The 13943-nt window shown below is 33.1% G+C and overlaps 1 protein-coding gene across 1 annotated transcript in view; it reads right to left on the minus strand.

Moving 5' to 3' along the window:
- Positions 1 to 13943, minus strand: part of CSMD3 (CUB and Sushi multiple domains 3) — a 1224761-nt gene that overhangs the window by 47352 nt on the left and 1163466 nt on the right. The window contains exons 57-59 of the mRNA XM_015145899.3: positions 13542 to 13715; positions 11318 to 11500; positions 5041 to 5217 (exon numbers count right to left, since the gene is read on the minus strand). Coding sequence (XP_015001385.2) covers positions 5041 to 5217; positions 11318 to 11500; positions 13542 to 13715 — 534 coding nt within the window. The remainder of the gene's footprint in view (positions 1 to 5040; positions 5218 to 11317; positions 11501 to 13541; positions 13716 to 13943) is intronic.

Here is a 13943-nt window from a genome sequence, read left to right on the forward strand (position 1 = left end):
TTTAACTATATTTTAAAGGCATTATTAATTTTCTCAAGGGCCTCTATTTATTCTTTCATGCTCAAATCACCCTACATTGAAACATTTATCATATAATCAGTCTTGCTGATTTTCTCTCTTTGAACCGATATTGTCATAAAGCTAGTAGATCCTCTTTGTCAGTGATTATGTATGAGATTCAACGAGCACTCTTGCTCACTTGCTTTGACTCATCACATTAAAATATCTCATCTCTTGTGAGATCTGCAGACTTGTTTATTGACTTACATTACATTTGCTTTGTATATCTGACAAAAATATCATTGATAATAAAGAAGAAACTGTAATGTTAAACTGGAAGTATTGTTTAACAAAAACAAATTTTATAAATGATCGTTTCATTAAGAAATGATGGGCCGGGCGCGGTGGCTCAAGCCTGTAATCCCAGCACTTTGGGAGGCCGAGACGGGCGGATCATGAGGTCAGGAGATCGAGACCATCCTGGCTAATATGGTGAAACACCGTCTCTACTAAAAAATACAAAAAACTAGCCGGGCAAAGTGGCGGGTGCCTGTAGTCCCAGCTACTCGGGAGGCTGAGGCAGGAGAATGGCATGAACCCGAGAGGAGGAGCTTGCAGTGAGCTGAGATCCGGCCACTGCACTCCAGCCTGGGTGACAGAGCAAGACTCCGTCTCAAAAAAAAAAAAAAAAAAAAAAAAAGAAATGATGTAATTTTGCAAAATCCAAATTGGTAAATGCAGAGAAAACAGAAATTAGAAATTTTTTAGAGAAATTGGTCATAAATTAATGAGACATTTTCATATGCCTTATTACCAATGTTCTATTTATTACAGTATGTCATATACATTTGACCATTGTAGTAAAGACAGAGAATAAAGTAAGAAAACTAAATGGAGAAAAATACAGAAGAAGAGATAAAAGTATACTCAAGAACATGGATTCTTGAGTGAAACAGACTTGGGTTTAAATCTTAGATTCTACAGTTACTAGCTGTGTTCCCATGGAAAAGAAAGTTGTTTCCTCTCTAAGGAACCATTTATTTGAATGTGAAATAAAAAGGTAATAGTATATATCTCATAGATTTGTTGTAATAATGCAGATAATTATGTAAATCAGCACAAATATGAACAAATGGTAAGCACTCAATAACAGATATTATTATTTATGAGAAGAAATAAAACAATTAGCATAAAAGGAATAAAGGCTTTGCTTCTTTAGTGCTATGGTTTTAATGTGTCCTCAAAATTCATGTGCTAATTTAACCCCCAATTCAATAGTATTAAAAGGTAGGGACTTTAGGAAGTTATTAAGTCATGAGGGCCCTCTCCTCACGAATAAGGTTAGTGCCTTCTGAAAGTGTGGGAGGGCGTTATTAATAGCTAGGCCCCTTTGTGCTCTTTTACCTTCTGCCAGTCAGGGCATAACATGCACCCCTTTTATCATGTGAGGACATGGCAACAAGGTGCCATCTTAGAAGCAACAAGTAGCCCTCACCAGACACAGGATCTGCTGGCACCTTGATCTTGGACTTCTCAGCCTCCAGAATTTTAAGAAATAAATGTTTGTTCTTTAATATTTAACCCCTCTCAGGAATTTTATTATAGCAGCACAAATAGACTAAGACATTCAGGTTTTCTAAAAATTGCTATTAAGATGTTGGTTTGAAAAGTTCAGCTACTTTAAAGTTTTTGCATACCTCATTAATTTAATTCAAATTCATATAGTAACTGGGATACCTCATATAATTTATTTCAAATTCATATAGTAACTGGCATATAGTAACCATAAAATTTATAAAGTCCTGGCATATAGCAACCATAAAAATTGTGTCTACAAAGGCAATTATAACAAATCAAAATTTATGAAAAACATATTTACACTTGAAATTAGCCTTCTAGTGGGTATAGAGAATAATTAACATGAATGGAAAATTTCATCTATATATGTGAAATATGGATGAAATTATTGTTTAGTGTTGAGCTCTGCCAGTAGTTACGAAATGCTTTAAATGCTTTAATGCCTGAGTTTCTTGATCTAGGCAATGTGAGTCTAGGACAATCCCCAAAATAATATGATTCTACCAATCATATATTTAAATTTACTTTCATTGCAAATTAATGAGAAGGAATCTGAGGCACTGGTTCTAATTTAATTTGATCACCACATATAAACACTATCACTATGCTAGATTCTTTAATTATAGAAGTTTAGGCTGTTTTAATTTCTACTGAAACCTCTCTCTTTGCTTCACATCTAAAGACAGATGGCTCAGTAGGAACCTTGTAATACCTTTGTTGTTGTTGCTACTGTCTATGTGTCTGTCATCAAAAAGATTCTGGTTCTCAGAGTTATAGATGAAGAACACCCATGTCATCCCATAGCACAGCTGTGGGCTTAATTCAAACCTGACTTAAGCCTGGAGTCCCTACACCCAATAAAGTAACAACTGCCCTGTGGGAGACCCCCAACATTTAAAATAGTGATTTGGAACTCTCTGGAGGAAGATACTTGTAAATATGGACAGAGTAGAGAAGATGGTCCTTCTTCCTGAAGTGTATCTTATAACTCCACCCCCCCAACAACAACAACAACAATAAACACGAGGATACAGGGAGAAGAAACAAAAATTGACATAAAGATCCACAACTGGACTCATTGAAAATACAAAATTTTCTAAAATAGTTATTCAACAGAAAGATAAAAGAACATGAATTGGATTTCACATCTCTACAATACGGGTTTTAAATTAACATATTCTGTCTGATATGTAGTACTTAAAAAATCTTTGTGGCCTTAATAGATACCAGGCCTCAAATTACAGCTATATGAGGGGAAAACACTGAATGTACAACGTGTCTTCTGTACTTTAGAGGAGTTACCAAACATAAAACAGAAGGCAAACATGTACGTCTCACCTTAAACATTGAAACTATTGCTTTGCTTAAATTCCTCATGGTCAGAGTGCCCATTGGCCTAAAGCATCTGATATGGACATTTTGAACCAATTAGTAATAAATTAATATTAATTATCTGGCATTTACAATTAGCTTGGCAAAATGGAGCCGCTTAGACCTGTCCTTCTGATTATAATAGTTAATACAGCCCAACTTAGATTAAAACAAGGTCTACAGTAATTAAGAACCATCAAATAACACCTACTGAAGGAAACAACTATTGTTCCTACTGCCATCACTTTAAATAGTCCAATTTGTTCACTGTTTAAATCTGATAAAAATAAATGGCATGGGAAAGTGGATTACCACAGCCTAAATACCCTGATGCCCCTGATTAAGACTTGCATATCAATATTACTGAAGTTGCTGGTTCCTATCAATAACTGGAAAATATTTTGCTATTATAGGTTTAGTGAATACGTTCTATTCAGTGCTTATTTCAACAGCTTCCCAAGCATAGTTTGTTTTCACTTTTGAAGAGATACAATATACATGGGTATCTCAACAGCCCTTGTGTGACATTGCACACAAACTTTGCATGCAAGATATTAACTACACCTGATTTTCTCCAGGAATGCATATATGCCATTACTTTGAGGGCAACAGATTCATTTGACCCCTTCATCCAGAAAATGCAAACCAAAAGGAGCCCAGAAGAAAAGGAAGATCATCTCACCACACACCATACAAGGCCCTGCCTTCTCAGTTAATTTTCTGGTAATTATTTGGTCAGCAAAAGCATATATACTCTGTCCAAATTGCAATACAAAAGGCCCTCCCACTAGTATCCCCAAGTTTCCTTTGCTGCAGAGGCTTCAGTAACCTCCTCTCATGATACTTAGAATCTGTGAACACACAGTCTAAACAATTTTTCTTTTGAGACAGGATCTCACTCTGTCACCCAGGCTGGAGTGCAGTGGCACTTTCAGAGTTCACTGCATCCTTGACTTTCTGGGCTCAGGTGATCCTCTCATCTCAGCCTCCTGAGTATCAGGGACTCCAGGCATGCACCACCACACCTGACTAATTTTTGTATTTTTTTGTAGAGACAGGGTTTTTGCCATGTTTCCCAGGCTGATCTCAAACTCCTGGGCTCAAGCGATCCACTCATCTCAGCCTCCAAAAGTGCTAGTTCTTCTTAATAAAAATAAACAACCATAATTTCCAATGGTTGTGTATTATTGTTGGTTAAATACTACTTATTCTACAAATAAGCATTAATGTGTATAATTTTAAGACTTTTAAACACATTTTTCAAAAATTTCTTCAAGTGAATAATTTTATTATAATGGATAATCTCCAAAGTGCCATCTATTTTTTTTTTTTTTTTTTTTTTTTTTTTTTTTTTTTTTTTGAGACAGAGTCTCGCTCTGTCGCCCAGGCTGGAGTGCAGTGGCGCGATCTCGGCTCACTGCAAGCTCCGCCTCCCGGGTTCCCGCCATTCTCCTGCCTCAGCCTCCTGAGTAGCTGGGACTACAGGCGCCCGCCACCGCGCCCGGCTAATTTTTTGTATTTTTAGTAGAGACGGGGTTTCACCGTGGTCTCGATCTCCTGACCTTGTGATCCGCCCCCCTCGGCCTCCCAAAGTGCTGGGATTACAGGCGTGAGCCACCGCGCCCGGCCAAAGTGCCATCTATTTTTAACATATCAAGAGAACAAATCAGCTATTGAACAAATCAGTGCAAGAACCCATAAAGAATCAGTATGCCTTTTGAAAACCAATTTTGCTATTAATATGTGTTATATCGACAAAATAAAATTGCATCCATTCTATTTTTAATTTTAATTACAGCTGTAAATCATCATTGTTCTCAAAATTCTGTTAAATTACATTTATTAGTGCTGACTTCCTCTGACCTCTCTTTCCACTGCCAGTTAATGTAGTACCTTGATAAGCCAACTTATCCTAAAGTCATTAGTGTACACTCTAGCCACAATAACTACTATAATCCTTTAATCTGAAAGGCAGTCCAAATGCTTAAAACCTTACATGGTTTTATTAATTACAAAACATACAAAAATACTTATATACTCATAAATACTTTCAGATAACTAATGATTTTTAAATATTGAGAATATACTTACTTGTACAGTTAGGCAAAGTTCCAGACCATGTTCCATTGGCTGTGCACTGTCTAACTGAAGGTCCAGAAAGGATGTATCCCTCCATGCAGGAATAAATGACTGAACTGGGAAATGCTGTGCCATCAATTCGGAAGACTTTCCCATTGGCTGTGGTTCCTGGGTTACCACACTGCACAGCTATAAAACAAAGTGTTTAAGAGTATATATAAAAATAATGCAATTAGAAATTCTTCCCAAAATGTTAATGACTAAACTATTATCTCAAATTATTCAAAGAAACAATAAAAACCTCTAAAATAAGCAGTAAAGTATCTAGGTAGTTGAAATTCAAGATGAATGTGTGTTAATTTTATTAGCTTAATTACTGGGATGCAAATCATAACATTTTCTTAAGATTTTTTTAGCAGCTTCAGTAAAAACTCTACGGAGTAAAATAATTATTCAAGGAGTACTGTATTGACTTCAGGTATCACAAAATCTTTTAGAGAAGGATTATAAGAATCTCTGCCTAAGGAGCAACTCATGTAAAACTGGAAGACATGTAACAATGAGTGATGAGATGCAACAGAGATTTATTACATTGATATTTCAGAAAAGACAGATACATAATTTTAATATTATAAGCATCCATGTATATTTTTGTTTATATAAGTACATAACTGTTTTGAATTAAAACGTATAGATTTTATTTCTAGACCAGAGTACCAAAACCAAACTGAGTAAAAACAAAGTAATGAAATTTAGTAATCGTTTTCATTATTTCAATATATTATAAATAAAAGGTACAAACACAAATGTCTTTTTATGATTAACTTTTTATATATATGTTTACCTATTTGTCAATACTGATATGTTAATTTTAAACTATCTATCTTAAAAGCAACAATATATAAATGTAATGCTTAATTTTATTGTAATATCAGAAGGCATTTTAGTACCTTACAGAAGTGAAGGCTTTTATGAATATGAAATACGATTATAATTTCAGAAAATGCCATCTACATTCCTTGCTGCATCTTAAATATTTCTATTTGCCTATCATTTGTATAACTGCTATGTGTGTGTGTGCGCACACGTGTGTGTGTGTATGCATGTGTAGGCAAGAACCTTACTCATTTTACATATATACATAAAAATCAAACTCTAGATAATATTTTAAGCAGAACCTATGATAATAGCAGACATTTTTACTTCGTTGTTAAGCATAATTACTTTCTTCTAAATGCATTAGTGCCTGCCTAAAATAAAATTTTGGTCATATTTACTTGTTATATATCATGATCCATATGCAGCTTGACACAATACAAGAAGGATTTGAGATAATATCATCTTTGTTTTAAAATGTCATGTAATTTTTATTTTGAAATAGAGACCTAGGCAGGGTCAAATTTCCACACAATAAAAATCAAGAATTTCTTTAATCAGGGTGGTTTCAAGATATGGCCAAATCATACTGTTGTTTCTGTTCTCTTGACTTTAATTCCTCCACACCTAATACATAAATTTCATCTATCCAGATCTTTTTTTTTTTTTTTTTTTTTTTTTTTTTTTTTTTTGACACAGAGTCTCGCTCTGTGGCCCAGGCTGGAGTGCAGTGGTGCGATCTTGGCTCACTGCAACCTCCGCCTCCCGGGTTCACGCCATTCTCCTGCCTCAGCCTCCCGAGTAGCTGGGACTACAGGTGCCCGCCACCTCGCCCGGCTAATTTTTTGTATTTTTAGTAGAGACGGGGTTTCACCGTGTTAGCCAGGATGATCTCGATCTCCTGACCTCGTGATCCGCCTGCCTCAGACTCCCAAAGTGCTGGGATTACAGGCGTGAGCCACCGCCCCAGGCCAGACATTTTATTTGAACTAAGCACAAGTAAAATTAACTTAAAATGAAACAAGGTAAGCGTGTCATCTATGATGAGTGAATGCTTAAAGCCCAGTGGATACAATGAAAAGAAACAACAACTACCTTGCCTCTGCAATATTGACATTTAGGAGAAAAAGGATTTATTGTTGCCTGTGAATAAACCTGCATTTACATTTAGTACTAGTCAACCAAACCATCTCTTCTCACGAGTCATTTTTCAGCAGTCAACAGACATAAACTAATACAAAAGAGAGTTACCATTGTTTTTTTAGATTCATTAAGCACTTAATATGTCACAGCCACAACTTTTCCAAAATTATGTACTTGTCACAAAAATGCTCTGAGTTAGTGTTAACATCACCACCATTTCTTAATAGTAAACTGAGGCACAGAAAGATTAAGTAACTTGCCCAATCTCACAAAGTTAGTTAATAGCAGATTGTTCATCTAGTACAAGTTCCTAGGAATTATGCTGATAGCATATAATAAAAGCATTGAATCATATTCAGGCTAGGAAATAAGCCGAAACATAACACATGTTTGTTAATTGAATATTTTTTGTGATGCATCTTTATAGGAAGTATATATGTTTGCTTTTCTTTTGTTGCTAGAGAGAACTCTTATTTTAAAAATCATGGTACCATTTCTTTTCTTGTATCAAAGTAATAAGTAGTCATTTCTAAAATGATAAAACAAAAAGTATAAGGAAGAAAGTAAAGATTGCTTAAAAGTCCACCACCAAAAAATAGAAACTGATATCTATATATGCATATATGTATATATGATTATGTTTTAATATGAATATAATTATTTCAATAGTCTAGGCTTTGTGTTAGGTATAGAATATACAACAGTGAAATATTAATTTCACTACCCTTTTTAAATTCTATTTTTCTTACTTAAAATTACAATTAAGGTATCTTTCTATCATAAAGTTTAGTAACTGTATGATTTTCCATACAGTTCATAATTTATCTAACCAATTCCCTGTTGAAAAACATTTAGTTTGGCTTGGTTTTATTTTTCTATGATTTTTGGATATAATATACTTGAACTTATATATATCTCTGTATATTAGTTCTATTTTTAAGATAAATATCTACAATAATTTCTGGATCATTTTTGAGTAGCGTAACTGTCATTAACAACAGTGTATTGTACATTTCAAAATAGCTAGAAGTGAGGACCTGAAATATTATCAACACATAGAAATAATAAATGCTTGTGGTGATGGATATCATAAATATTCTGATTTGATCATTACACATTTATGCATGTAACAAAATATCACACATGCCCCATCAATATGTAAAAATATGTATCAATAAAAAACCCTAAAACATTAAAAATTTAAATTGTTTGAAATATATTGCCATAGAATCACTCAAGATATTATCACAATACACACTTGCATTGATAGCGTAAGACTTTGCTTGTGTTCACACCTTCTCTGTAACATCATTTGCCATCATTTAAAAGAATCTGTCAAAAATGTTACTTACTTCAAATTTGCATTTCTCTATTAATTAAATTAAGTCACTTAAACACATCATTTAATATTTTTATTTTTACATGTGGTTTATCCTTCACATTCTGAAAAACTTTCAAGTTTTATTATAAAGTATTAAAGTAATATAACAACAGTAGAAAACATTTGGAATAAAAAGTAAAAATACCAATAATTTCACAAATGTGTCCTAGTATTATTTTTGTGTATTTCCTTTCATACTTTCTCCTCATCATCATTTCTCATGGTTCTAATAGAGTACATAATTTTAAATCTTATTTCTAAGTTTTATATAATGTACATTTTCTCATATTGCTTCATGGCCTATATTGTAATATATTATTGACTATGCACTATTAGATTATGTAAACCTAAAATTGCTTAAGCAACACTTTTCCTAGTGTAAGATTGTTCCAAATTACTGCTACTCATAAATAGAAATAAAAATTACATTTTCATAATTTTGTGTTTTGTTCCAAATTATTGCTACTCATAAATAGAAATAAAAAATACATTTTCATAATTTTGTGTTCTCTTTAATATTTCTATTTTTGTTAGAAAACATTCCACAAAAGTCAAGTAATAAACTGAAGCTACAGATACATCCCATGAATATTTATCATTCTATTCATTATCATTTTGAGAGCAATTTTTGTCAAATTGTTCTCCAAATACAACAATATAAATCATTTTGAAATTTTTTAAAGTTCTAGTTTTGCTGGTCCTATACCTGCACACAAGAACTTTATATTAGCATATTTAAAATAAGTAAAAAATGATACTTTAATATTTAATCATATTTTTATTAGTAGTTCTGTTGAATTTTTTCTGTAGGTTACAGTTTTTTTTTAATTTCTGCTTTCTGTTCATATTCTTTGTCCATTTGTCTACTAAAGTCTGTTTTTGTAAGTGATTTGTATGAGCTTCATTTGTGAGAAAAATATTAATTCTATCATACTTGCTACAACTCATAGTTCTCCTTTTATCCATAATATGCATGCTAACAAAGCAGTATCAGCACCAGTCTGCATTTCGTCTATAAAACATTTTGTAGGTCAGCTGAACAAAGGACTGACTTAGATGTCACCCACACAATGTTGCATGTATAATGATGCCCACAGCATCATTAAAAAGACTTTGACTTTGGAAAATAAGTTTGAGAAATAAACAGTTTAGTCTGCCTTACTGTATTTTACTCAGCACTGTTTTCCAGCTCGTTTCCCTATATCAACTAAGTTGCAACTCTTTCTTAAGATTATTAAAACTGACCCAGTTAAAAAAAATAACTGTATTTTCTAGAATATAAATATTAAACATAATTTAAAATATTACTATAGCATAGTCAATCAAAAAACCCTCAGGAAAGTTTGATTGAGAATTGTCTTCTGTTTGCAAAACCAATATGTTTGGTACAACATCAAGTAAGTTTAAAAATATTTTGCAAGTTTAGTTTTTCCAATAAAATAATCACAAAAAGAACAGTTAAAGTCAATAAGATAATTTTCCACCAACATTTTATTTACTAGTCAATTTTGTAAAATATTTTTCTTTTTCCTTTTTATCTTTGTTTCTTTTTTTTTTTTTTTTTTTGAAACAGAGTCTCGTTCTGTCACCTAGGCTAGAGTGCAGTGGCATAATCATTGTTCACTGCGGCCTCTGACTCCTGGACTCCTGGACTCAGTGATCCTCCTGCCTTAGCATCTGGAGTAGCTAGGACTACAGGCATATGCCACCACACCGGGTTAATTTTTAAAATTTTTGTAGAGATGTGGTCTCAGGCTGGGTCCCACCCAGGCTGGTTCAAACTCTTGGCCTTAAGTGATCCTCCTGCCCCAGTGTCCCAAATTGTTGGGATTACAGGCTTGAGCCACAACTGGCTCTCTTATAAAGATTTAATTATGTTAACTCTGAGTCAGAACAATTAAAACGTTACTCAAACACCCTAGATGTTGTGAATTCTAGTAACTAACAATTGTACTCTACAATTAAAAATCTTAATCATATTTCTGTATGTTTCTATAGTTTTCCATTTCTACATACTGGAAGCTAAGACAGACATTGAGATTATATTAGGGTAAGAACAACTTATTGTTTTCTCTTGTCTCTACAACATAGGTACACTAGTCTCCCCCTATCCACTATTCTTTCCAAAGTTTCACTTAGCCATGGTCAATCATGGTTTAAAAATATATGGAAAATTCCAGAAATAATCAATCTATATATTTTAAGTTCTAAGTAGCATGATGAAATCATATCTTCCCACATGGAAAGTGAATCATTCCTTGTCCAAGGTACCCACACTGTATATGATATCCACTTGTCAGTCACCTAATATCTGCCTTGGTTATCAGATCAAAAGATCACAAGAAGGGTGAGCACAGTCCAACAAGATATTTTGAGTGAGAGACCATATTCACGTAACTCTTATTTAGTATATTGCTATAATTGTTTTATTTCAGTATTATAGTTGTTAATCTCCCACTGTGCCTAATTTATAAATAAAACTTTATTACAGGTATGTGTGAAAAATCATAGAAATACAGGATTCGGTAGTATCTGTGGTTTCAGGCACCCACTAAAAGTCTTGGAAGGTATTCTCCACGGATGAGGGACTACTGTAAAAAGGAAAGAATAAATCTTTTTAACAAATACATATATTGTTTTTTAAATCTACACATTTGCTATGTTTTGAAAAATGTTTGCATATATATGACCAATGAGGGTTTTCTTTTTAATTATCAGTCATAATTATCTTACGAGATGGTGTCAGTATAACGGGAATACAACAGTTTTATTTCATAGTTGCAGGCAGAAAAAACTAGTAAGAGTAATTTTCCTAGTTGTACTCATTTGGATTTAGATACACACTAAAATCCAGTAGTTCCAAGATATTTAATTTCTGCTTGAGATTACCTTTGCACTCTGGCTGCCTTCCGGTCCAACTGCCATTAGCTAAACATTTTCTTTCTTCTGAGCCATGAAGGATATAACCAGTATCACAAGCGAAACGTACAGTACTTTTAGTTCTGAAATCACTTTCCTGTCTAGAGCCATGTCCGGGAGTGCCTGGATCGCCACATGTCCCAGTAGCATCACCTGCAATGCAGTACGGTTCAAGATAACCAATTTCCATAAACATTTATTAAGTTTATCAGTTAGGCCAAGGGCCTGGGAGGCATTTGTTTTTGTGCATGCTGGGTTTCAGCATACATGGAGTAAAATTATAATTCATATTTCTTATCTGACTCCAGTCATTAAAAAAGTGTAAGTGAAAAAGAAAATAGTTGCAGAGCATAGTGCTTTTTTTTTTTTTTTAACAGTGAATTTGGAGACGTTAAATAGGTTAAGGATATTTCATAAGTTTTTCCAAAAGCCAGTTAATGACCAAGCTAATGGAAAATGTATAACTGACAGTATGATGAACTCAAATGACAACAGATGTATAAAACTAAAATCTAAAAAAAAAAAAAAAAAAAAATTCAGCAATTTGCATGTTTCCTTTTCTGAATTTCTTGATTACTGATCATCTTTTGTTGTTTTTGTTAAAGTAGAACTGTGGTGTGCTAGGACATGTAAATATTACAGTACAGTTCTGTACTGTAAGGCATTCATCTTTTGATTTTGATTTTAGTGTTAAAATCTGTACTGTAAGGCATTCATCTTTTGATTTTAGTGTTAAAGATTTACTCAGTCTTTACCTAGTCCTTTTATCATTTCTTAAATAATCCTAATCAAAATTGCCATAGTGTCAATATACACTGAGAGAGAGAGAGTGAGAGAGGAAAAGAGTGAGAGAGAGAGGAAAAAAAAAGATAGAGAGAGAAGGGTTGAAATATAAGCATTGAAATTGTTCTTTCCCTTTTTCTTTTTTATTTGCCTTGTGTGTTTGGAATCCTTCATTATATGTTCTTATTTTCATGTGATGTAAAATTAGTAACTACATAAAATTTTAAAATTAGTATTTCACTTTCAAATGTCTGTGTACAATTTTATTTCTCAATTTAGTAGCAGTTTCCTAATACATGGTGGGGTGGGGACGGGGGATAAGTCTGTGTGTTCACATGTATAAGCAGTTATCTGAGAGTTAATTTTCTATGAGTCACTCCAAGATAAGACGTTAATTCTCATAAAATCATTTTTATAGTTACATTAAAAATGATAGTTTTTCTAAATCTGTAGATTACATTTAAAGTCCCAGGCAGTCACTTCATAGGGATTAATCACTAGTTAAAAGATTTGGGGTTAATTTACCATTTCACTGCTCTTTTAACTCTAAAGTGAAAATAATGTAAAACAACTCCTAATAAGTCACCGGAATGATATCTACAGAGATAAAATAGAGTAAAGACAATAGACAATATGTAAATATAAAGAGGCAGAAAAATAAGCACAATATCTGGTTGATGGATAAAAATAAGTAGTATCAACTAGGGAGCCATCATAGATCCAAAATGTAAATGATATTTTTGAAAAAAAGCGGTAACTTAAATGTTTATCTCAGAAAAGATTTGTCAAATACTCTGTGAACAAATTATTAATTAAAATATCTTTAATATTTATGCAAAGATAACTATTGAGGTTATAAGGATTCAAAAGATATATGTCACTTATTAATACTAGGATAGATAAATATCTTTAATAAAATGAATTAGATTAATTCAATTTAAAACATTTTGAACTTTATTTTAAAATCATACCATTAAAGTAATCAATTGCTTAGAAAGTTAAACAGAACTGAACTCTGACAGAAAATCACTGATACAATATTGCCTTCTGGGGAAAATTACATGTGGTATCTGCTAAAATGGGATAGATACTTTAGCTTGAATAGTTTCACCATTTTAACGAACGAAAACGCTTCATACAGTGTAGCATCCTAAAACCATAAATCCTTGAAATTAGCAACACAGTTCAAAACACATACTTGTAATTTATCATCTACAACATCAGTACCCCGCATTTATATAGCCTTACACATATTCCAGTAATGTATAAGCAGTGTTTCAGCTTTTTTTATGAGATTTTTCAGAGAGAAATATATTTTAAGTCTTTAGATTGTTTTGTGTATATGTTACTACTACTACTACTAACAATAATGTAATTTCCAACACACATTGTCCAATTTTCCAAGTGGTACCTGAACAATGAGGTTGTGATCCACTCCAATGGCCATTCAATTGGCAGGTTCTTGATGACTGGCCTAGAAGGGAACGCTTTCCTGTGCAGGAATAGTGAACAGTAGACCCAAAAGTATACTTCTCGCCAGACAGGACTGCATTAGGAGGAACGCCAGGGTGTCCACAGTCAATCACTACAATACATAATTATTGAATATAAAATTTTTTTATATCTCCTATCGAACAACCTATACCAGCATGTTTATACAATAAATCAGAAGTAAATGTTCTGCTCAAACATCTAAAGCCTCCAGAAATCAAACATCTATGTTGAAGGCAGCTTTTTAAAAATAAAGTGGGGTTTGCAGCTATAGGAGCCGTTCTGTTAACTTACTCTTTTGCGGATGAGTTTAACAGCAACT

The sequence above is a fragment of the Macaca mulatta genome, chromosome 8 (genome assembly GCF_049350105.2).
Source record: "Macaca mulatta isolate MMU2019108-1 chromosome 8, T2T-MMU8v2.0, whole genome shotgun sequence".
Taxonomy (NCBI): Eukaryota; Metazoa; Chordata; class Mammalia; order Primates; family Cercopithecidae; genus Macaca; species Macaca mulatta.